The 26,439-nt window shown below is 41.0% G+C and overlaps 1 protein-coding gene across 1 annotated transcript in view; it reads right to left on the reverse strand.

The window, feature by feature from the left end:
• Window positions 1-243: 243 nt before the first annotated feature.
• Window positions 244-26,439, reverse strand: part of LOC148028343 (uncharacterized) — a 159,381-nt gene continuing 133,185 nt past the window's right edge. Inside the window, exon 3 of the mRNA XM_087689947.1 lies at window positions 244-575. Coding sequence (XP_087546073.1) covers window positions 244-575 — 332 coding nt within the window. The remainder of the gene's footprint in view (window positions 576-26,439) is intronic.

The raw sequence follows: 26,439 nt of genomic DNA on the forward strand, positions 1-26,439 counted from the left end.
GTTTGTACAGTTGGGGAACCTGCCCCCTTTTAATCATCTAAAGACAAAAAGTCATAGAAAGATAGCACTTGGTAAGCATCTTATACGAAATAGGGGCTATTCTATTTGTATGAGGCGAGGTGAGTCCGGGTGACTAGATGACTGGGGCATTGCTGGTGGTGAGCTCCTATTAGGCAAGGTTGGGGAGGGATCGGTTGGAACCCAAATGGTGTAGTCCTTGGCCGCTATCGTATTAAGAATGCTCTAAAATAGTTCAGTAAATTCATTCTTGATTCTAGCTTCCTTTTCCTCTTTTGAGCATCTGGTGCCCGCATGTTTGGGGAGGGCATGCACGTCGAGGGTCGCTACCCTCTGGGTGTTCCCTTCAACCTTCCTCTTCTTGGGTTGGGAGTGTTTGGCCTGCATCCTGGGCAGTGCCACTTTGGGCCTTGTTTCAGCGAATACCTGTTTAGGGTGGGCACGTAGCATTCCAGTGGCGGAGCTTGCCCCATGTGCTCCCTTTTGCTGGTGCGCAGGAGAGCTTCCTTGCAGGCCAATGGCATGGGGTGCTTCATGGCAGGTTACTGTTGAGGAACCTGCAAAATGTGAACCAAGGGTTAGATCCTGAGGCAAGGCAGAGCTACTCACATGAAAGGAATTTAAACAGCAAATTATCAAGCACATATGACGAGGAGGGGTGACGCGAGGCATGCAATATTTGTTGTAGAGAGATGGACCTTGTGATGATATTCGACCTGCCTCAAATGTGGGGCAGATTCTAGTCAGTAGTAGATCTTTGCTTATTGCAAGTTGCATGGACTGGTTGTGATGGAATGGAGCAGGGCTTGTCCCTAGAAGGAGGGGACAACTCCCCATCTACAACCTCATAGGTGTTGGCCAGGGCTTCCCATGGTGGTAATGAGGGCTGCATGCCCTCCACCTAGAGGCGGGAGCGGTCACACGACTTCTAGACACGTGGTGAGAGGGGGACTTGAGGAGCTCAGCTTGTCAAACCCAACTTTTCTTCCTGCTCTTGACTATCGTTGCTTGTGTGTGTTGGTATTATTTATACACAGTCACAAAACTCATTGTTTATTTATGTACACATTTATGAATCCATGTCACTTCGTGAGGATAAAAACCAATTGTAGAACTTACAATTGTACTGGAGTGTGGCACATGCACTCATGGCAACTTACTCAATAACAACATATATTTTGCAACATCGAGTAGCATGGTATCTTGTCCGAGTCTACTCGCGACATGTAGCTCCTCCTCAATGAGAATCTTATCAACCAGAGAGTTTTCTTGGCTAGTCCATACCCCAAATGGTAGTCAATACTTGAAAGGAAGTTGGCGCCACATAGGTTGGGTCTCTTTGAGACCGCCATTTGTCAATCGCTCCTCTGAGACCTGTCATAATCTAGGCTCCAAGTTCGACAATTGTAACACGGTTTTCAAACCAATGTTTTTCAAACTGACTTCGATCTTCTGATTGTCACTTTAGTTGCTCTATCTCTAAGAGATTTGGTTGGCAAAGCACATTGTTGAATGTCACAGTTAAGGGTAAGTTGTCGGCTTCCTCGTCAAAGATGAGTTGCATGCGTTTATATAGGAGCTTATCATAGTGCTCATCAAGATATTCTTGCTCTTCCCAGGATAGAGGATATGACAAGTATTCCTTAAGTTGCTCCCTAGGGAATGTGCCCATGTCTGCAAGGACGTAGACACGTGCGAATATTTTGAGTTTAGCATCCAACTCAGCCAAGCACTCTATGACACTTCTATGTTTTATGAAGGCTTGCTTGGTTGCTATCTCATGCAAGGTTTTGGGGGTTTCCCTATGCTTTAGTTTAGCTGGGGGCTCAGGCCTAGATGAGCAAGATTGGTCAATGCTAGGATTGCTTATGTCCTCGAGGTTTTCACAGTTCTCCTGAGGCTTTGTTGCTATTGCATCATGGTTTTCCTTGGATGTGACTGGTATAGTTTTGTCACCCTATTGTGATTGTATCCACTCTTGATTGGTCAATGCAAGTTCTGTTGTCAATGGATTGAGTGTTGCAAGCAACCGTTGATGGTAATGGTTGCTTTGACTTATCAGAAGACATGGATGCATTTGAGGTTTCACCGCTGTTAGGAGAGATGGCAATGGATTCATTGGTGGATGGACTCGATGTTTTATTCCTCAGCTCTTCAGTGCTCTTGGTCTGGATCCTCTTGGTGTCTATCGCCACTTGCAACTGCCATTGTTTTTGTTGTTTTCTCCTCTTTTTCTTAGGTAATTGAGGTGTATCCTTTAAGTACTTAGGACCTTGAACTAGGTCAGCCGTTGATGTGTTTGGTTTGGCCTCAACATTTTCTTTTTTTGGTATGTCCTCATGGGACATAGCCGCGGCCTGTTGGACAACCTCGCTTTGTGAGGGTAAAGCTACCTCTCTTTTCGGAGGGTCTAGCTCTTCAGCTGATTCTCCTGCGTTTAGCCCTTCATCCAATTGCATTGGCAGTTGCTCCTAGTCAGGTGTTTGCTTTAGACTCTTGTCCTTACCCATTGGAACATGTCTCCATTGCTTCTTATCAGAGCGGGTTTTGTGTTTAGAGATTTTTTTCTCTTGCTTTTGAGGTTTGGTTGACTCTAGCGTAGAACCAAGAGACGGTTTAGGGTTCCTATCATGAAGGCTTGGACTAAACTAGCTGAAGAAGTTAGGGTTGTATTGATGGGAAGCATAGAGATCTAGGATTGCAGGATCTTGATTGAGGCAGAAGACATATGCGCTAACATCAAGTACCATACTCCCTACTTCTAGCCTGCTAGCCACGTGTAGATCTTCTTCTAGAAGCAATTTATCGTACAAGGGATGTTTTTGGACAGTGGCAGAAAGCTGGACCTCATGGACTATTGCCAACACTCTTAATGAGGTCGGGGCAACATACGTGGGATCATGTCTTGATGTCCAAAGGGCTTTCCTTTGCTCAGCGAGTGTCATTAGTCGATGGCTAATTTTGGCTACCACACTCTGGTTGGAATACTATTTCTGCACTAAGTTGCCTTGTCCTTTCCATTTTCATTTGATTGCTTCAAGCTTTTCCTTGTTTGTCTGACATTGAGCAGTATAGAGTGAGGGTATCAAGCGCAATTCTCTGGTTGTGGCCTTTGGGATGTCTTGTATGACTTCCTTAGCAACATCTACATAGCGGGAGCAAACATGTTGTTGCTTATCCCAAGTCAAGGGTTCAACTATGAGCTTTGTATGCTCTGATGCTGGCCTTCCAATGTCCACATGGACGTATGCACCCGTGATGGCTGTTAGCTTGTGATCAAGCTTCATCATGCACTTCATCTTTGGTTCATTGTTCAGATACGCCCTCTCCTTGGCCAAATCTTCAAGAGATTTCTCCTTAAGCCTAGGTTTTAGGTGCTTTGAAAATGCTGGAGGTGTTGAGGATGTTGGTTGTGACACCTCTTCCACATGTAAATTGCTAAGGACACGTTCCGCAAGGGGCATCGTCATGGTCAAAGGCTGTGATTGTTGTGATTCATGATTGGAAGTAGTAGCAGCTAGTTCAGTGGACTGACTACTATTAGTAGACTGCGATGTTAAGTCCTTAGGAAAATTGGAATTGGTCGTGTCCTTTGTTGCCCTTTGAGCATTCGCTTGTGCATATCAAGCGTCAATTGAGCTAGCCACAGTGGATTGCACAGGCATATCCCTAGGTTGAGAATTCAGGGTGCTATCATGTCCCACATCTTGGACATTTGGAAGCTTAGATGGAGATAGAGATTGAGATTGACCAGTTGTACTTGACAACTATTGTTGTGCTTCTTGCATTCGTTTAGAGAAAGAGGGTGTAGGAGACTTGGGACTCTTTGGTGGACTTTGCATTGGTGGCTGAAAGATTTGCTTATGGCTATTAGACGACTCTACCATTTGCTTTATTGAGCAATTAGCCTTATCATGAGCAACAATGCTCCTGTGGTGCTCCTTATCCTCTTGGGAAGTCAAAGGCTCCTTGGGCACTAGTGGTCCTTGTGCACACTTGATGGTTATACCTGACATCGGCTTGTTAGGCACGCTAGGCTAAGGATCTACCTTTCGAATAGTCATGCTTGGTTTCTTGATTTCAATCGTGAGGGGCTTAGTCACTCCAACGTTGTTGATTTGAGACTTAGATTTTCGTTTGGATTTCTCCTGCACTTCTTCAGTTTTGATACAATCTTGGCCTTCAACTGATAGAGGTGGTTTAGTAGGGGGCTTTGGCACCCAAATCCATCAATTACCTGTGTAATACCCTTGAGCACCTAGCAACACTTTGGATATCCATCACTGCATTGTGCTGGCTCTCCACCATTGATACCTTTGTCCATAAGGCTTGGGCTTCTTCTGTGGTCTTCTACGATATTTATAAGTCCAAAGCCTATCCTTGGCATTGTCTCCTGAACTTCTTGTTTCAATCATGGCCTCACTCACTGGTTCTCTTTGTTCAACTTTCGCTTCTATCAACTCTTTCAACAAGTCCTTTCTCTTGTTACTAGGCTTGCCTAATATATTAGAATATTCCTTGTCTTTCCCTCGAGGCTTGATGAGGTCACCCTTGCTAAAGGTTGTGATTATCCTCACACCCGGTAGTGTCAAGTGTATCCTCTATGCTGCATAATCAACCTCACACTTTGTCACCCTTTTAAAGGGTTTTTCTAAGAGGGTTTCCTTTCCACAATTAGCACTATTTGGGGGAACATGGAATAGGATAGGCAAGCTTTCAGTCTCAATAGTTACAAGGATTTTGCACTTTCCCATAAGTGCTTGTGGGTGTCTCTCATAAGGATTAAGAGTTGCATCAGTTGGTGTGAGCTCTGGTTGGCCTAGTAGGGTCCATGCTTCATAGGTCAAGATATTAAAATCTTCTCCTCCATCAATGAGAGCATCGACACTATGCTCTCTTTTTGCGGTGAGTTTGACCCTAAGATAAGCAAGCGGTACTATGTCTTCATCTTCCAGGTCTTGACTTATAGATTTGAGCCTTCTGATGCATGCCTTTGAGTCCTTAACTGCACAACCAAATGTGGATCCCCACTGATATCTTGGGTCGTCTGTGTAGTGCCATTCAAAGTGCATCTATTGTCAAGATTGTCATGTCTAGTCATCCTCGTAATTGTAGCTTGATGTTGTTGCATTCCACTTTGATTAGATGCAGTCTGCACACAACCTATACATGTTTTTATGGTATGGCCTTTTTGCCCTTGTTGTGGCTGGATTGACCCATAGAGGTTCTAGGGTCTCTATTTGTCTTTGTTCAGGTATGGGCTTTTGGTTGTTGTTTTGCAAGTGAGAATCTATGCTTATGTGGAGCCACTACTACACTAGGATCTAATTTGGAGGATCTGTCATAGCATGCGTTTTCTCTCCAACCTACTTGGGGGAGGTGCGGAGGGCCCCCTCTATATAGGAGGTCCCAGGGGGAGGGGGGCAGTTCCCCCTGGCCCACAAGGCTGTTACATTAAACACCATGCCTGATCTAAACGACCGTTTGCAGCCAAGTTTTGAACTACGTGCTCTAGATTTCAGTCCAGTGATAGATCTATAATGTGCCTTTGGCTCTATATGGTCTCTTGGTCTGTACTTTCTTGTTCTAGTTTGTTGGTATGAGTCCCAAAATCAGACTGTCCGATTCTGGGTGGTCTGACTCTCAGAGTCAGATGGTCCGATTCCAAAGGGTGGTCCAATTTGTAGTTAGGTACGAGTCCTACGGTTGGTCCAACTATAGAGTGATCTGATTGTTGTGCGTGTCCGACTAGACAAATGGGGTGTTCGACTGGACGAGCGGTCCAATTGGGGAAGGTTGTCCGATTGGATGGTTGGGTATCCGATCGGATAGTTGGTTCGATTTTCGTGCGTCCGATTTTGGGAATCGGATGTCCTATTTGACAAGTGTTCGATTCTGGGTAGTCCAATTTCGAGCATCCAATGGAGGAGCTTGTCATTTTATTAGATAAAGTGTCATATAATGCAAGACTTACAAACATGCTCCCCATTATGTTTTATTGAGTAGCCTCTCAACCGATAAAGCAATTAATGTGCTAAAGTACGATCAATGTATTTGACATGGTAAAGAACTCAAGGAAGAAGTATACTTAACCATCAATCACCTACACAATAATGCTAGGCATTATTCATTTTTTAATCAACAATTTTTCCTAAATTCTCCAAATAACCAATTCTACTTTTTACATTTCCAAGAGATTTTGAAACAAATTATAGATCGTTGATGCTAGGATGCAATCCATAAACATTCTCATAAAAGCTTTAGCTTTTTTTGTGAGGGAACTACCTTAGCAACAAGGAGTTGTCTAATGAGATGAGAATCGGCCAATTTCTACGTTTATAGTTGTCACCCCATGTTAGTGAGGTTGCAAGGCATCAAATAGTAACCCCCTTTAACCTACAACCTCAAGGCTCGTATACAAACATGTTCCCTCTTTTGTTTCTAAATGCCTAAATACTAACTAAAAAGATAAGTCATTGTAAAACACATAAGCCATAGCTATGATAGCCATGAATAGATGTGCCTTGAAACTTTTCAATATGGAAATTTCCATTGTAGATTGCATCTACATGTCTTAGACTAAAATATATTAAAGTTTTCAACATTATCATTTATTCTAAAAGGATTTGAGAAGTGTGATAATACTCAAGAGACTCTATTATCAAGACCTAAAAATCATATAAAAGTTGAGATCTAGAATTATTGAGACGAAGAATAATGCAAACTTCAAATGTAGAATTACATAGGATGAACAATAGTGTAAAGTTTACAAGATGACTGATAAATCTTTGAGATCAAATGTTGCTGTATACAAGATGAACAATAATGCAGAGCTTAATAAATGACCAATAGACTTCTATGACATCTTCTTAAAGAAAATTCTTATTGATGATTATAATCAATGAAGTTTTTGGATAGTAAAGGAAAAGTTTCAAAGATGTCTAGCATTTGGAGTAAGGTGTGGTTTCTGAGCCTTTTGGCCATGAATGCTCCATGTTATGTCTAAACATTATATAGCTTATGTGAAGAAATCTATGGTGGGTGATACACAAAGAAAGCCACGGATATAAGCAAAGTAAGATAAGGTTGCATTATGTGATGCCTATTTATATAGGCACATGGATACTCCAAGTACATTGTATATAGCCACTATTTGATGCCAACTTATCCACCCACTTTTCTATGATTATCCTTCTACTTTGTTAGACCTTTCTTATACTCAAACATTGAATATGTTAATACTCTCCATGAGGTGTGGTTGGTCATGATCAATGGCCACTATCATAAGAGATGTGTGATCACATATATATTTTTCCCTTATGAGTTCCCTATTATGCTTATAAGAATATGGTGTATAGAGGTTTAGAGAAATGAAAAAATTGAGTTATTTGGATAGCATTTCCTTGGCTATATCATGTAGTGAAAAGCAGAGGTTAGAGGATAAGTAGATGAGAAGACACTGTGCACAATGAGAGAAAGAGATAGAGACAATGTGGAAAGAGTAGAGCGAAGTGTAGTTGTGTTGATTTCATTGCTAGTAGATTTATATATACATGGTACATTAAATGAGGTAGGTGAGCTCCTACTCTAAATATTTGAGATATTTACAATGAGGATAACTATGGGATCCTTTTGTCCACATGTTTGCATATCCTTATCTTATTCGGACTTTATCATAACATCCCCCCTCATCAAAAGGATTCCATAGAAAATTTAATTGAATACAACTGTAAAGAAAAGAGAGTACCATTGAAGATCATGATTTACATCTATCTATAACATTATGCCCCCCCTCCCCAAAGAGCATGCAAAGGAAATATTTGAGATATTTACAATGAGGATAACTATGGGATCCTTTTGTCCACATGTTTGCATATCCTTATCTTATTCGGACTTTATCATAACATCCCCCCTCATCAAAAGGATTCCATAGAAAATTTAATTGAATACAACTGTAAAGAAAAGAGAGTACCATTGAAGATCATGATTTACATCTATCTATAACATTATGCCCCCCTCCCCAAAGAGCATGCAAAGGATTTGCATTGCAATTTTGTGCTTTAAGTGGGAAATTGATTTGGTGAGAAAATCAGTAGCACTATCATAGGAAGGTACATAATCAAGGGTGCTATGGGAATTTTCTACTAATTCTTGTACAAAATGATATATCATATCAATATGGTAGAGTTTGAGAGTTAATTTAGGGCCTTGAACCACAAAGATACATGCTTTGCTGTCAGCGAAGATGGGAATTTGTTGAGGGTGATATCCAAAACTAGTCTCCTATAAGAGTTTCTTAATGCAGATAACTTCTTGGGCTGCCATACTACATGCCACATATTCGGCTTCTGTAGTAGAAAGTGCTACTGAGTGTTGTTGTTTAGTATTCCAAGAGATAGGACCACTTGCTAGAGTAACAATAAAATTTGTGAGAGATATTTGGGTAGCAAGGTCTCCATCCTAATCTATATGCAAATAGGCCTAAAAGAAAGTCATTGCTGTCTTTGGAAAAACATAGCCTCACATGAGATGTGGCCTTGAGGTATCTCAAGACTTGTTTCAGCTACTTCTAATGTTTATATGTGGGTTGATGCATGGCCTTGGAACAAATATATCCTGCATAAGACAAGTCTGGACATGTACAAGCAATCAAATACTTGAGATATCCAAGTGCTTCCATAGAAGAAATAGTTTCCATTTCATGGGCTTGCTCATTAGAAAGAGAATGGGATTGAGCTAGAGATTTTGAGCAGGAGGAGTGACCATGGGATTACATTGTTGCATGGAATAGTGGGAGACAATAGCCATGATGTAGGTGTGTTGATGCATTTTTATGGATGTGGGTGTTTGTTCAATTTCAATGCCAATATAGTAATGGATAGGACCATCATCTGTTATAGCAAATTGGGAGGATACGATGGATTTGGCCTTGGACATTTCATAATGAGAGTTAGTTGGGATAGGAATGTCATCAACATAGAGACCTAGGATAATGATTGTGTTGCCTTGAATGAGAATATAGATATTATGATATGTATCTAGCCTTCTAAAGCCATGATGTGCTAAGTGAGTATGAATGCGAGTGTACCATTACTTTGGTGCATTTCGAGCCATAGAGAGCTTTATGCAAAAGAAAAACATGGGTAGGATTTTTGGGATCTACAAAATTTGGAGGTTTGGATATATAAATTTGTTCATCTAAGTGACCATGTAAGAAGGCAATTTTGACATGACATGATGTAGAATTAATTTGAAATGAGGAGCCATGGAAAAGTAATACCCATAAGGAAGTCATAGACAGTAGGGGAGAGAATGAACTTTCCTAGTGGAGGCCTTCAATCTCTTCAAAACCATGAGCTACGAGTTGAGCTTTGTACTTATCAATGGCACCATCTGGTTTGAGCTTTTTATGAAGCACCCATTTGCAGCTAATTGTTGATTCCCTCGGAGGAAGAGAGACCAATGTCTAGGTGCACCCATTTGCAGCTAATTGTTGATTCCCTCAGAGGAAGAGAGACGAATGTCTAGGTGTGGTTTTGAAGAAGAGCTTGTATTCCTTGAGCATTGCAGGTTGCCACACTGAGAAGCTTCATGACTTCAGAGTTCTTGATTTACCAAGGGGCATTTGGGTGGCTTAAAAATGTTATTAGGAGGTGGATGTCGTGCTTGTCTAATGGCAATATTGGCTTGGACATGGAGGTCATTCAAGCTCTTATAGCATGGATTCGATAGTGACATGACTCCATCATCGCTAGAGTCGGAAGAGCTGAAGAGATTGATGGGAATGGGAGGGAAATTGGAGATGGAGGTTTGAGAGTAGTTACAATGAAAGCAGTAAGAGGAGAGTTGCTTGAAGTGGAAGACATGGTAGCTATTCATGTGAACCTTCAAAGAGTGGGGATGGAGTTGGAATATTCTTTTCGTATTGGAGTTTTTGTTGTGAGTGAATGAAGCTAATCAAGAGATGAGAGACGACATTGCTGAGTAGTTGAGACTAATGGGAGTGGACTAAAGGATTTTGTGATTGTTGTTCTTTGAGTATTGTGGCTTTTTAGAGCTATGTAGTGGTGGTAGCATGGGGTAGCTAAGATGGATGTAACTATGAAGGGGTAGTTAAGGAGCTTAGATTGCATGGGTAAGATGGAATAATGGAAGAGATAGGGGCTAGGTTAGTTGTTGGAATAAAAGGAAGATAGCTAGTTGCATGTGTGGACTACTCATGATGTATATCTGGCACCATATGTTGAATGTTGTGCACCATATAATCTTGTTGAGGTAGCCCTAAAGCTAGTTTTGATGTTGCTAGAGGCGAGGAGGTAAGTGTACTAGTCATGAGGGAAGAGGTAGAAGATGATGGTGTCAAAAAAGCAGTCATGTGAGCAAGCAGTCATGAGCTAGGAAGAGAGTTAATAGTAGTATTTAAGATTGGATAAATAATTTCTTTGTTTTATAGGATTTTTCCATATGTGGCAAGAGGTTGGGAGGCCTTGTGAAGTGGCAAGTGGGTGTGAGAGAGTTGGGACCCATCAATGTGAGTGACAAGATGAGATGTGTGTGTAGCAAATGACAAATTGGATGTAGTGGGCCCATCATTGGAGTTTTGTGTTGCAGATGATAAATTCAAAGATGTGGTGGTAGATGGGGAAATTGGATAAATGGTTAGAGATTGTGATTTTTTGATGGTGGAAGAGTTTGGGAAGAGATTGATTTCACTGAATATAGCACTCCTACCATAAAGGAAGACTTTGTTCTGTGGGTCATAAAAATGATAAGCTTTGTGACCATAGGGCTCACCATATCCAATAAAGATAAGGTGTGTGGTATAGGGAGAGAATTTGGATTTCTGATCAATTCTAACAAGAAAAGCAATGCATCCAAATATCTTCAGATGTGATAGGCCAGAAGGGTGGCCAACAAACCACAGTTTGTAGGGAGTGTGATTGTGTAGAGAGGTAGAGTACAACATGTTTTGAAGATATGTTGTTGTAGCAATTGCTTCCTCCCAATATTCTTTTCCAAGCCATGCTACTGATAGCATAGCTCTTGTAGCATTTAGTAGAGTGTGGTTTTTACATTCAACAACTCCATTTTGTTGTGGATGATATGGTATGGTAAGCTCATGTTGAATTCCAAAGGCTTTGCAATAGTCTTCGAACTCATTTGATGTGTACGCTCCTCCATTATGTGTCTAAAGAGCTTTGATGCATAACTCATGTTTATTCTCCACTACTTCTTTGAATTCTTGGAACTTGGAAAAGGCTTGCGACTTTCTTATGAGAAAAAAATAGAATAGTATATCTAGAGCAATCATCAATGAGTACCATGAAGTATTTGGCTCTAGTGAGAGAAATAAGGTTGATGGGACCACAAATATCAAAGTGTACTAATTGAAGGGGTTGAGTTGTAATGGAGTGAGATTTGGAGTAAGAAAGATGTGTGGCTTTGCTGAGAGCACAAGCTTGACAAAATGAAAGTTGTGAGAGAGAAGGTGGAATACCCTAGACAAGTTTTTGATGGATAAGTTGTTGCCGAACATGTTGAGAGGCATGACCAATCCGAAAGTGCCATAGAAGAGAATCTTGTGGTGTATTGAAGAGTGAGGTGGAGTTAACGAAAGCTCAACATGACCAAGTCGAAAGTGCCATGGAAGAGAATCTTGTGGTGTATTGGAGAGTGAGGTGGAGTTAGCGGAAGCATTTGCAAGAGGTTGGAGAATTGAATGGCCAAGTATGTAAGGCCGACCTAATTTTGGACAAGTGAGTGTGAGAGAAGGTGAAAGTAGCTGCAAGACACAATGGTCTTTGTAGAAGTGAGTAGTGAGAGAAGCTTCAGAAGTGAGCTCACTGATGCTTAAAAGAAATTTCCTTGAGATTGAGAACATAGTAAACTTTATGTACCTTGATTACATGATTGGATGGAAGCTCCGCTTGAATGGTGCCATAGCCGTGAGCTTGCTAGATGTTGTTGTCCCCCATGGCAACACTAAGTAGAGTAGAAATCTCTTTGAAATTGACCAACCATTCTTTATGAAAAGTCATATGATGAGTAGCTCAAAAGTCTAGGAACATGTATATTCTTACTTAGCGTTTGAATGAGGTACCTAGACACTTGTAGCTAAGCTGATGATGGTATCTGGTTGACTTCTGCGTCATAATTTCGAATGCTAACAAAGTGAGCTTGCCCCCTTAAGTGATGCTTGTTGAATCTATTTTTTTGCCGACAATCCTTTTCTATACAACCTTGTCTTTTGCAAACATCACATATGAGATGATAGTGAGGATTCCTAGAGATAAGGATTGGAATGACTGATGAGAGTTGGGTTTGTAATGAGGAATACCAAGGATTCCTTTGAATTTGGACCGAGGAGAAAACTTGGGCTTTGGGTGAAGGGAGTGAGCCCTTTTGTGAATATGTTTTGGGTTGTATGCAGTTCTAGCTAGGGCTTTGGAATCTTGAGTAGAAGAAGTGGAAAGAGTATCTCTCATGACTTGCTCTTGCTTGATTCTATTGATCAGAGGCCGAAGCTTGAGTTTATCAATGGAGGTCTGAGTGGTAATAAAAGCTCTCGAGGATAGAGGCAAAGAGGAGAGAAGAAATATAATTTGTAGTTCTTCAAAGATGACTTAAGTAGATATTATGGTTTCATCTAGCAAGCACTGCCACTGTTCTAAGACTTTAGTGGCAAATTGATCTTCATGCATAGTGGCAATGGATAAATTTATGAACATGGCCATTTGATATATAATATTTGTGTGTTCATAGGTATCATTGAAGAAATCCCAAATACCTTTTGGAAGGGGGGGGGGGGGGGGGTATTGTTCTTACTAGTTGTATTTGTCAATCTCCATAATGGATAAATATATCCATTATTGTAGTTGCATCTCTTTGCATCCAATCTTCCTTGTTTACTCCTTGTTCAAGTCAATTTTCCTTGCCATTGATGATATTCCATAGGTTGGCTTGAGATAGGTAAAGTTCCATCCTCAACTTCCAAACTTGATAGTTACTACCATTGATTTTGTCGATCTTGATGTGTCGATTGTAAGAGGTAGTGGCATTGACGAGAGCCGTTGGAATAATGAGAGTAAAGGAGGATTAGCGATTTGTAATTTTGGAGAAGATATGATAAGCTAGAGAACTAGAACCTGGCATTCTGATACCATAGAGTGAAACCAGGGGTTAGATGATAAGTAGATGAGAAGACATTGTGCACAATGAGAGAAAGAGATATAGACGATGAGGAAAGAGTAGAGGGAACTGCAGTTGTTGATTTCATTGCTGCTAGTAGTTGTATATATACATGGTACATTAAATGAGGTAGGTGAATTTCTACTCTAAACATTTGAGATATTTACAATGAGGATAAGTATGGGATCCTTTTGTCCACATGTTTGCCTATCCTTATCTTATCCAAACTTTATCCTAACATATCATACAATGCCCAAATGCATCACCTATCTCAAAGTAGGTGTCTAGTGGATGGCGGTACGTCTTGAGTTAACTATATCATAATCTTGTGATGGCTTACTCGTGTAATTGGTTTGTTTGGATGCAATAATCTTTTTCAAAATGACCAAATCTTTAGCAAGTTTGACATTAAGTACATGCCAAAAACTTTGTTAAGCCCAATGTAAGGATGCATCGATCATTGAAGCCACATGCAATATATCCAATCATCTTGCCTTTTTTCTCTTTCTTATTATCTTTCAAACTCATCTTTGTGCCTTTGGTGACCAAGATTCCCTAAGAGCCCTTGTGGGGACCACAATTTCCATAAGCCCTTATGCTTCAATAGTTGCATGACTTTGGATTGCCATGTCAGAAAGCTAAAACCTCAAACTTGCTAAGTACTCTTTGGGTGGCCATTTTGCTTAATACAGAGGTCTTACTAGCTTATATTTTAAAGTTTTGTGGTGTCTAACTCCATATAATGAGCAAGTGGTAAGATTTTATCTTTGAAAATTCCCAAATCGAATTCCAAATGGAAGCTCAAGAGTCTTACCACAAGATATACAATGAGTAATGAGTACTTGGGAATCATCAACTAGTATTTTTACAAGATATACAAGATATGTGTAATCACCAACTAGTACTTGGGAATCACCAACAAGATATACAAGATATGTGTAATCACAAACTAGTATTTTTACAAGTAGTGAAATTTTTAAAGGCTAAACCCTCAAGTTAATGACTTAGAAGGCACAAAAAAATGGTGTGGGTCAATTGTGCACTTATCTTATTTGGTAGGAGGTGATTGGCTAAAAAAGCATTAAGAGGTTCTTTAATGGAGCTTCAAAGACTACGGATACCTCCTTTGAGTAGCAGTGCTAGATAGACTAGGTCGAATCTGAGCTCACACCTATGTAATTATTGATTCAATGCTTTCCTACTATAGAAAATAAATAGATAACTAAGGTACAAATCTAGTTGGAATGCCAATGATTGTTAAGATTGCCATATTAGATATGAAAAATGAGTTTATTGATTTGATTTAATAAGAAAAAGGTTTTATCTTTTTTATTTTATAATAGATATGTCTCTGGTTGTGTATGATTTGGAAAACTCAGCTCCAATGCAATCTAAGCATGCAAGATTTTGATAGATTAGTGTTATCATGGTGGGAAGCACTACCCTTCAATGTCGTTAGGGTGTTAGTAGCCCTACTAGTATTTGATTTGATCTAAATTATAGCTTTGGTGAGCACGAGTTTGCATCAATTTTAGTATCTGGTTGATAGTCGACGGCAGCATACTCCAAATGGTTGATCCATCATTTTTGGTGATGTGTGTTCGTGCAAGCACCTTGGAACTAAATTATGTATGTGTGAGAGTAGAAACTAAATTATGATTTTTGAAAAGATTTGGCTTTTGGTATATAACTTGTTATTGTAGGGCGGTCCCATGAGTAGTTGGTACTAGACTTTCTTTCCATATATAACTTGTTCATGGACATTGTAGATATTTTCCTTTCTACTCAATACCATACACTTGTTCTCATTAAAAAGAAAAGAGTGAACATATTGGAAGTAAAATGAACGTGGTGTGACATGTTTTCCCACCTCCTTACTAAATAAAGTTGTACTTACTTTTACTTGCTAGATTTGCGAAAATCTAGCAAAGTGCCTTGGTGTGGCCACCTCACAAGGTACGAAGACAGAGAAGTCATCATGAAATCCTAAGGGAAGACTCAAAGGTACATGTTTTGTTAGCTCTTTGTTAGTGTGAAAAGCAAAGGTTTTAATTTTGCATCTATCTACGTGTTTTCTCAACATGGGCACGGTCTTTATAAGCTGGAAGAGCGAGCGTTTATATTAGCACGCGGTTCGCAAGTTTTCTTTTTGTTTTCAGTAGTTGTAAAGGTTAATAATAATAATGATAATATAGTGATGCACGACCTTTGAGAAGGTGGACACTGTTGTCGCGGCTGGTCGCGGAGAGTCAATGGAGCTAACGAAATTCAATAGGAGAAGACAACGAGAGACGACTATTTTTTAAATGAACCCCCACCCCAGACATTTTTCCGAGGGGAGCGCGTTCCCAATAAACAACACTGCCAAGCCTAAAGCCTGCATTTAAGGAGGTGGGCCAGCGGGGCTTATCACGTCTATTAATAGTAGATAGTGTCCTTTTCTACCTATTAAACTTTAAACTTTAAAATTAACTCAAACTCACTCGCCTCTCTCGGTCGACTCTCGAGTCTCAGCTCTGCAGTCCACCCCAAAATGAATAAATCAATCTGAACCCCAAACTTCCAAAGAAAAGGAATGTTCATCAGTGCTCTGAGCTCCCATAAGAAAGCGTGATTCTACATGCATGATGCAAAAATGTTCCCCGTAATAATCCTTCCGTCATTAAATTGCAGCCATCTGCTTTTGGAAAGCATCCAGATTCTCAATCTCAAGTCAGTCAGACTCCAGAGTCCAGAGGCCAGAAAGAAAAATATAATATTCAAATTTCAAGGTGGAAAAGATTTTAAAAAGGAAAAGGATGTGGGTGTCTTCAATCTTGTCTTGTGTTCTGCTGCTGGTTCTTCTTTAACATCCTTGAGCCTGAGGCTTGCATTTTGTTCCTCATTGCCATTCGATTTATGCCTCTGCCCCTCCCGGTACTTTTCTGTGACCGGGGAAAGGCCACGTAGTAAAAGCTACCTTGTGCCGTAGCAGTACATGTATGGACTTTCTTAGACTGCTTGAAATCTGAATCCAGTCAGAGTCTAGACTCTAGGTTCCTCGATCAGAATAATAAATTTTTGTTTCGTGAATTATAATATTATATATATATTAGCTTGAAAAGGCCCATGATCCATGGCTCCAGCATCCTCTGCTGGATTAATATAAGATAAGCCTTAGAGGGGAGGGAGGGAAACGGGCTGGTCTTATTGTTCTTCAATGCGATGACTTCGCCGTGTAACAATGGAACAGTTTAGCATAATCGAGATTGGGTAGGAAGGAAAACGTGTCTTGATGCGTTAGAATTAATAAACGCATTTCTCTTCGCTTTTCTAGATTATATAACGCAAAAAATGTGTGCCACCCCACCAACCCTCACACGAGGAATCTTTGTATTTTAAGTTTTCTCCTCTCAAATGAAGCACAGCAGGAAGTCGATGAAACGTGTTTCGCGACACACCTTACCATAGAAACGTTCTCCAAATGTTTTGTCTGCATATATATATATATATATATATATATATATAATATGTATTGTGGGCAGACGACATTGCGTGTATTGTATAGTGTGTAGCATAGATCTATAATAATGTAATGCATTGCCCATCCTCGATATATACAGTGTATAGCGCCCATAAAGTAGGATGTGTGTGATATTGTAATGCATGGCCCATGTGTGATGTATATGCCGGTGCTGATTGGGGGCCGAGGGAAAGAAGAATACAGGAAGGACCTGCTTTATTTCCACGGAGAAAACAAATAAGCAAACGATAGGGACATCTATGATGACCAGGGACTTAACTTTTGATGCCTGGAGAGGCCTTTTTGAGCTTTTTGTGAGATGCCTTTAGAAGAAGAAGAAGAACTTGGAAGACGAAGAGGAAGAAGGAGAGAAGTCTTTTTTCTGGTCTGTTGACTAAAGTTACTGGTAGTACCAGAGTCCAGAAGAGTAGTTCACTGCATTGATCCTATCATTTCAACATTAGCTTTTTCTGTATGCACATGATGCACTGCGCAATATACCACACACGTCTCCATACTTATCCACAGACACAGAGAGAGAGAGAGAGAGGGAGAGAGAGAGAGACTAACAATTTCCGTCTCATCGCGCTTTTAGTATGTATGAGTGATTCATCATTCAATTGCTTTCCCTTGTGTCCGTCCATCTCCCAAACTCAATTGCTACTCTCTCTCTCTCTCTCTCTCTCTCTCTCTATAAACGTGTCATTTGTCCATTCAAATATTTTGTGCGAGACATCTCGACGTACAGGGGACGGATTGTATCTCTGAGCTCTTTCTTCTTTCTCGCATACACAATTCCTGAAAAGCTGTTTATAGCCCACGCGCTCTGTGATCGTTCTCCCTCCCCCCACCACACACACACACACACACACACACACACTCTCTCTCTCTCTCTCTCTCTCTCTCTCTCTCTCTCGCGCAGAGAGGCTCAGCTGCCCCTTCCATCCGCTTGGCCCTCTCGGACGGACCACACACCACCATTTCTCCTCGTGCCTACGTACGTGAGGCGACATGCCTACTACCTACTCCCTTTCCTCTCTTTCCAAACATGCTTGATCATCATATAAAGGATTATGGGCCCCCCTGACATGACGCAAACAACAAATATAACTAATGTTAACATCACCCTTTCCAGAATCAAAGAGCCTGGGTCGGTCTCGGTCAGACAGGCTGCCGACGTGGCATCTACTGCATGGCACGCCACTACAAGTTAACGCAAGCCCTTTGCAGTAGCATTTTTCTTGCTATGAAGCTTCCAACCCAAAGTTGACGACATCGTGTCGAGTGCATAATGCATTGTCCACGATTTTGGAACCAATGCAAAAGTCCTCGATTTAAGAAAATTTTACGCCTGTAGAACCAATGCGTAAGACCCTCGATTTAAGAATTTTTACGCCTGTAGAGCCAATGCATAAAACCCTCGATTCGAAAATCTTAGACGCTTAAAGATGTGGCGCCCTTGGGGAAAATGAGGTATGGGATTGGAAGTGCTGCGCCCATGTTACCCAACCCATCATGCCATGGTTTCCATTGAAGAAATTTGTAAGTTTTTCCAAAAGATTTCACAAAAGAATATCCAAAATGGTTTCATCTTTTTCAAGTCTCTCCTTGAATTGTTTCAAGAGATCTTCCAAATCATGCAATATACTCGACACAACATTTGAGCTCTTTGTGAGGCATTGGGATTGAAGTGCACGCGGCACACACAAACGACCTCATATAACCAAACACAATTATAATAATCTAAGCTAGACCGCTTTGAAGCTGCTCTGTGAAGTGGCATTGCGAGGGAAGCAAAGTTGTTGTGTGATAACTTCACTTCCCTCACTTCTTCCTCACACACTATTTCACTGTCTCTATGTGTGTGTGTGTGTCTCTCTTCCCGCTTCTTATGCGCTCTCTCTCTCTCTCTCTCTCTCTCTCTCTCTCTCTTTTTCTCCTCTTATTTTCTCTCTTCCCTTTCTTAATTTCTTTTGTAAATATCTCTCTCTCACCTTTATCTTTCTATCTCTATCCCCCTTCTTTATTTCCCATTTGTATTTCTCTCTCCACTCTCTTTGTTTACTCGCTCTCACCTTTTTTCTTATCTTTGTTTCTCTCTCTTCTCCTTTATTTCTCTCTCTTCTTCTTCTTGTCTCTCCCTCTCTCTCTCTCTCTCTCTCTCTCTCTCTCTCTCTCTCTCTCTCTCTCTCTCTCTCCTTTTTTCTCACTTCTCTCTTTTTTCTCCTCTCTGCCTGTCTCTATCTATCTCCCCCTCTTTTTTCTCTTTTTGTGTGTGAGTGAGTGTGTGTGTCTCTCTCTATCTCCCCCAAGGCCTAAATTTGACGGGTCCCTTAGATTTTTTTAATGATAGGAAAATTTGAAAAATGCCTTTCACATGATAGGTGATATAAAAATTTTGTATTAGTCAAATGACAGAGAAAAAATGTAAATGACAGATGACATAGGAAAGTCTCTAATTAAGGCCTTAAAACTGCAAATTTGAAAGCTAATAAGATCCAAAATCAATGTTCAATCCAATTTGAATATGAAAAATAAGCTTTCACTACCTAGCAACATTCCTTCATAAGAAGATAAATTCAAAATGCTAGAATCAATCAGAGGAAGATAGATTCAAAATGCAACAACCTAACATGAGCCATAATCCATCATACATACATAAATTCCTAACAACCATTCATCGTAAAATAAATAATTTAAAACACTCCATGAAATCACCAGCACAAGTAGCAAGAAGATGCATCCATTTGATCATTCTAGTGGCATTGCCCTTCTATTCTTTGCATCCATCCAAATATCCCAATTCTCCCCCAGTTTACTTCTCTCTTTGTCTCTCTCATTTTTTCTCCTCCTTTTTCTCTCTTTCCTTTATTTTTCTTTTTCAACCTCTCTCTTTCATTTGTCTTTCTCTTTCCTTTTTTCTCTTTGTCCCCCTTCTTTATTTCTATTTTTAATTTCTTTGATCTATCTCTCTCTCTCTCTCTCTCTCTCCCTCTCTACTTGCTCACACTCTTCTTTTTCTCTCTTTCCCTCTTTATTTCTCTTTTTAAAACCCCTCTCTTCTCTCTCTTCCCTTTTTTCTCTTCTCTCTCTCTCTCTCTCTCTCTCTCTCTCTCCTCCTTTATTTCTTTTTAAATCTCTCTCTCTCTCTCTCTCTCTCTCTCTCTCTGTTCCCCCTTTATTTTTCTCGCTTACCTCTCTCTCTCTCTCTCTCCCCTTTTTTAACTCTTTTTTCTCATTCTCCCTTCTGTATTTCCCTTTTTTCCTCCCTCTCCTCTCCTCTCTCTCTCCTTTTTTACATCTTCTCTCTCTTCTCCTTCTTTATTTTCCTTTTTTAATATATCTTTTTTCTCTCTTTCATTTAACTTCCTCTCTCCTTTTTTCTCTTTGTCCCCCTTCTTTATTTCTCTTGTTAAATTCTCTCTCTCTCACTCTCATTTTTTACCTATTTTTCTCTCCTTTTCAATATTTGAGTGGGATCTAGAGCATGGCAGTAGCTATGGTGGATGGATGATGAAAATTAAGCTCATGATGACATAGAAAAATACTAGACCTGTTACACAAGTGAATTAGGTTCCAAGATTGAGACTTGGACACTACAAGGAAACGCAAGTATAGCGACGACAGGTAGCGATGCAGGAATAGCGGCGTCGCTATTAGCGTATTTGCGACACTAATAGCGATGCTCCACATGAAAAAAAAGAGGGCCGAAACCCGAGTGCATTTCATTTTGCGCATTCGTGAAACATTTCGAGAGGGAGAGCGACCGTTTTGCATAGAGGGTGAGAAAGGGAGAGAAAGAAGGCTTGCCACCACCACCGTTCACAAAGAGAGGAGGAGCCGCCGTCGCAAAGAGGAGCCGCCAAACCCTCGTCAAATCTTTGCGGTGAGTCCATTCTCTCTCTCTTTTACTTGTTTAGGGTTTAATTTGTGTATATTGAGAGGGAGAGGAAATGAGAGAGAAAGAGAGGGAGAGGGAGGAAATGAGAGAGGGAGAGGGAGGGAGAGAGAGAGAAAGAGAGGGAGAGGGAGGAAATGGAAGAGGGAGGGGGATGAAATGAGAGAACGAGAGGGAGGGAGAGTGTATTCTCTCTCTTATTTATTTATTTTTTGTATAATTTGTGTATATTGAGAGAGGGAGAGGAAATGAGAGAGAAGGAGAGGGGGAGGGAGAGGGAGAGGGAGAGGGAGAGGAAATGAGAGAGGGAGAGGGAGGGAGAAGAAATGAGAGAAGGAGAGGAAGAGAGCAAAATGAAATGAGAGAGGGAGAGGAGAGAGAAAAAAAAAGAGAGAATGAGAGGAGGGAGAAAAAGAGATAAGATGTTAAACATAATAGGAAAAGAGAGAAAGAGAGGGTGTAGGTGACGGTTAGGGCGAGGGAGGGAGAGGAAATGAGAGAGGAAGAGAAGAGAGAAAAGGAAATGAGAGAGGGAGATGAGAGAGAAAAAGAAATGAGAGATCATTAAATCTAATGGGAAAAGAGAGAAAGAGAGGGTGAGGGTGAGAGAGGGAGAGGAAATGAGAGAGGGAGGGAAAGAGAGAAAGGGAAATGAGAGATGGAGAGGAGAGAGAAAAAGAAATACGAGAGAGAGAGGAGAGAGAAAAAGAGAGAAAAATCATTAAACCTAATAGGGAAAGAGAGAAAGAGAGGGTCAGGGTGAGGGAGGGAGAGGAAATGAGAGAGGGAGAGAAAGAGAGAAAAGTAAATAGGACCTTACAATAAGCTTATCCTAGGCTCATAGGGGTTAGGCCAAACCTAAGGGATATATGGCTAGAGAGCCCTAGTATACTTGTGCCTCCTAGCATAATGTTTTTCTTGCAAAGAGACCTCTCATACATGGGGCTTGTCCTAGCCTCCACCGCACAAATATACAATGAAGGCAATCAGCCTATCAGTATGAAAAACATTCATTTTTCATAACGTAATTCAAAAAATAACTTTGGATATTCCATAAAAATCAATCTCTTCTTAAAAAGACAAATACAGAAAACTAAAACAGCATCATTCATATATATGCTTCGCAAAACTAAAACAACATCACACAAGATCTCTTAGGAAACTCATCTTTAACTATCAATTTTAATTAATAAATATAATATAAAATCACTTGCAAGGAAGGACACTCTTTTATCATTAATCCTCTTTCTTCCTTAGAATAGTTTTAGGAACAAATTTATGCTCTAACAAGCATATATTTGAGCATAATAACTATTTTAAGGTTTATTCCATGAGTAGTAGTAGTATATATGCAACCATCAAGCTAGAGATCATGCTTTGGTATCTGGGAGATCCCAATCTCATGCCCTTAAAGAGATTGTAGTATGCAATAGTGTGGAGAGAAGATGGGTGAGTTGTAAATGGTAAAGGAGAATTCTATTGATGATGGAGAGAAGATGAGGTGAATCGCCAATCCTATTCTTAGTGAGTGCAACCTACCCATAGTCATGGTCATCATTGTCATGGTCATGGTCACGGTCGTAGTCGTGGTCATGGTAGTAGTCGTGGTCATGGTCGTCGTAGTCATAGTTGTGGTCATGGTTGTGGTCGTAGTCATATTCGTAGTCGTGGTCGTGATGGTCGTGGTCGTGGTCGTGGTCATGGTCATAGTCGTGGTCATGGTCGTGGTTGTGGGTCGTGGTTGTGGTCGTCATAGTCGTAGTCGTAGTCGTGGTTGTGGTCGTGGCCGTAGTCGTGGTTGTGGTCATGGTCATGGTCATAGTCGTAGTCGTAGTCGTAGTCATGGTGGTGGTGGTGGTGGTGGTGGTGGTAGTGGTGGTGGTCGTAGTCGTAGTCGTGGTCGTAGAAAAAGAGAGAGATGGAAGGAGAGGATAACAATTTAAGAAAAAAAAAAGAATGATAACAAAAACAAATTGTTTATTGTAACGTAGACAAAATGGAAAACGATGAAGGTCCTGTTGTTCAAGATCGCGAGGCGTATCTTAATCAGCGTGTCCCATGTCGTTCTTGCTCTCAATGCAAGCTGGCAATTAGACGAAAATGTCGATTGTCTATAGAACACGTACGACGATTTGGCAAGTTTCAATCTGAGATCATTGATCAGGCGATTGCGGATTTTCAGCAAATGGTAAGAAAAGTTAATATCAATCATGCATTGTACTCGCAAGCTAATTGAATACCATATACAATAAGATTGGGTCTCGCTGAAAAATTTTCTATCTAGGAAGGTGATGTCTTGTCCCAAGGGGGAGTGCACCCTTTGCGGCCAATTAGAAGAGTTCGTAGGCGTGCGATGGATGGAGTGCATGAGCCAATCCACCACTTGCAAGGCCAATCTATACCATCAATGCCAGAGGAGACAGACAACCTTCCAGACCTACCTACAAACTTGGAGCCTAAGATGGAGGCAATGATCAATGCATTGATTCCCATGGATGTCGAGACTTCTGATTTGCTTAGAGAGGAAGCATCCATACCATTATATGATGGGTGTCGAGTATCTCACGTAAACACACTACTTGCACTCTTAAGTGTGCAAGCAAATTACGAGTGGAGCGATACGAGTGTGACCGAGTTGTTCAGGTACCTTGTACATACGCTTCGTTGATTTTTTTTCTCGATACTATTATTAAAAACATTTGTGCTTTTTCAAGGTGTTTATGATTTTTTTCAAGTTATTGAAATATCATATATTACCACCTGCAAATACCATGCCTGAGTCTCGTGATGATGCACGACATGTTTTATGAAAGCTTGGTATGGACTACAACAACATCCATGCATGTATCAGCGATTGCATACTGTTTCGAGGAGAATACAAGACTATGGAGACATGTCCAAAGTGTGGTGCTCACAGGTATCGATAGGACTTGCAAGGGCAAACCATCCCTCAAAAAGTTCTTAGACACTTTCCGCTTATCCCCCACATAAACCACATGTTTCGTACGTCCGGCATGGCGAGCTTGACAACGTGGCATGCACAGAATAGGTCCACGGATAGAGTTCAACAAATATCAGCGGATTCATGCGCATGGAGCCACATTGACTCTACCTTCCCAGGCTTTGCCCGAGAGCCAAGGAATCTTCGACTTAGTCTTGCAATGGATGGTGTGAACCCATTCGGTTTGCGCTCAACTTCTTACAGTGTGTGGCCTATAGTCCTTGTCAACTACAATATCCCTCCATGACTTTCTACGAAGAAAGGACATCTCATCCTTAGCTTACTTGTCCCCGGCTGCTACAAAGTCAAAAATATGGACGTGTATCTTCGTCATTTAGTCGATGAGCTTAAGATTTTGTGGGAGGAGGGGGTCACTGTGCAAGATATGAGCAAGTGCGATGGTTGGCGGTCAGCTAATATTCGAGCCATTCTCATGTGGACGATGCATGACTTTCCGGGATTCGGAGAGTGCTCAGGTGAATAGGCCTCCGTTCTCGTTAGTAATATCTATATTTTATCTCGTTCAAGCTTATATTCACTGGGTCGTGGTGTTAGAACAAATCTAGTTACCTCAGGTTATCATGCATGTCCATTGTGTGGGCCACAGTTAGACTCCCGAAGGTCACGAACCATGAAGAAGATGGTATATCAAGGACACACTGCTTTCTTGCCAGAGGATCATGAACTCAGGAAAGGTTTTCTTGGACGACCTCCAACACATATGAACGCTGCAAGCTGGTACGAGCTGAAAATGGTCCACACGGAATCACATCCAAACGGAATGCGGTAGTTCTCAGTTTTCTACGAGTTGCCATATTGGACCCACTTATAGGTCAAACACTTGTTGGATCCCATGCATATTTTCAAGAATGTGGGCAGCTTGCCATGGGACCACATCACAGGAAAGAGAGACACTATAGAGGCACGATATCAAGATTGTGGAAGAGAAGGAAGGAGTCTCACTTGTAGCTTTCTCACTTACACAATGGGGGAATACACACAAAGATGGAGGCTAAAAACAGTTTTCCTCTTCTTAGTTGTGTAAGACAAAAAGAACTCTAGTACAGAGAAATAGAAGAACCCTATATATGGGTCTCAAACCAAACTCAACTAACTAAGGTGGCATACTAACTGAGCCACGAACTAGAGTAGATAAGGATAGCTGTCATCTAGCTATTATTCATGGGCGGTGTACCAACCGCATCTGCAGCTAACAAGTCGGTGACATAAATGCACAACGGTCATCCTGGCATATTACGAGTGGAGCTCGATATCTCAACACACGAATGGATTTGAAGGAGGTAGGTAAGATGGAGGCTTTAAAAAATGCGCTCCACAATGGACTGTGGTATCATAGCAAGGTTCGAGCAAGAGAGCCGGCGACGAGCAATGGATCCAAACATGATTGTGGATGAGATGGAGTCTTTTGGGAACTTGCAAAGTATTGTTATGGTGGATTACCGCAGCTTCTCCATGATACTATTCGATGCAGTGGTTCAAAGTGGTACTTGGAGGAGATGAAGCAACAATTCGATGAGGTCCATTTGGATTTCTCGAAATAGATTCTGAAAAACGACATGGTTTATGTCACAATGGTTTAAACTCTCTTGTACTTGTTTGTGAACATGTAATCTTCTATCCAAACCTCCGACAACCTCGATGGTGATATGTTATACCTTCAACTCCCCGAAGTGCGAGAGTATATGATCAAAGCAATGTTTCGAGCATAGATGAAGATAATATGCAAATAGAGGGGTCGATATTGCAAGGGGTGGAGGCCACCAAAATCTTGGAGCCAGCATCGGCTAACAATGATGGAAATACAGGAGTCCAAGAATTTTTTGAGAACGAGGTGGACTCATCCTTTTGTGGTGACATGTCTATCGACCTTCCAGTGTATGTGGAGTTGTATCAGGAGATTGACATGGGACCATAGGATACTTCATACTTGGAGCATCCAGTTACTCAATTCGTTGACCAATCACTTATAAGGGTACATAAGATATGCATTTTAAGTGAGATCTTTTTTTAGGATTTATATTACTGTGCTTTGTATGATTTAAATTGATTATTCTAACATCATTTTTTGTCTGTGTAGGTGACATTTTCAGGATGAGTCGAGGGATGAGTGATGAGGAGTTACAAGATATCTTCACACGCATGTCTCCAGACCAGATCGTGAGATTCAGAGATATGGCAGACCAGGAGCTGTCTCGGTCTTCATTAGGGTGCTCTGCTAGATCTACTTCAGCGCAATCGGATGCTTCAGCTTCGAGCAAATGAGCTCGACGCTCCAAACTTGGGCCAGAGGGAGGGAGTGCTTCGGGGTCAAGGGATGCTACAGAGATACGGATGCAGTGAGCTCACGGTCGACACTGCTGGTAAATCAATTGAATATTTGTAGGATACTCAGTTCATTAGAGAGAGAGAGAAGCGAAATCTCCAATGGAGTGGAAAGAGTGGGAAGAGTGATATTGATGATGCTTGAGGTCTTCAAATCTACTAAAATCTCCATGAATTTTCCCTCCTTGATGACTTGATGGGAAAATGTTTGCTCAGATCAAAGTGGCAGAAGCTTTGTTTGAGTGGTAGGAGAGAGAAAATGATGTAAAGATGAAGCTTTTCAGAAGTTGGCTATGGTTGCCAACTCTAGGGTTTCTCGGCAACCCTGGTTTTTCCTTATGTGTGGGCTGTAGACTTGATCATTTCCCAAGATGTTTTGATGGAAACGAAGCTTGATAGATAGGCTACCAAAGCCTGATGGTGGCACACTGAATCATGGCCTGCACACGCAGTGCGCCAACAGTATGAACAATAGCGGGCGCAATTCTG

This window comes from Lygodium microphyllum, chromosome 12 (genome assembly GCF_053477565.2).
Source record: "Lygodium microphyllum isolate KBCC chromosome 12, Lygodium_microphyllum_v1.1.10, whole genome shotgun sequence".
In the NCBI taxonomy this organism is placed as follows: domain Eukaryota; kingdom Viridiplantae; phylum Streptophyta; class Polypodiopsida; order Schizaeales; family Lygodiaceae; genus Lygodium; species Lygodium microphyllum.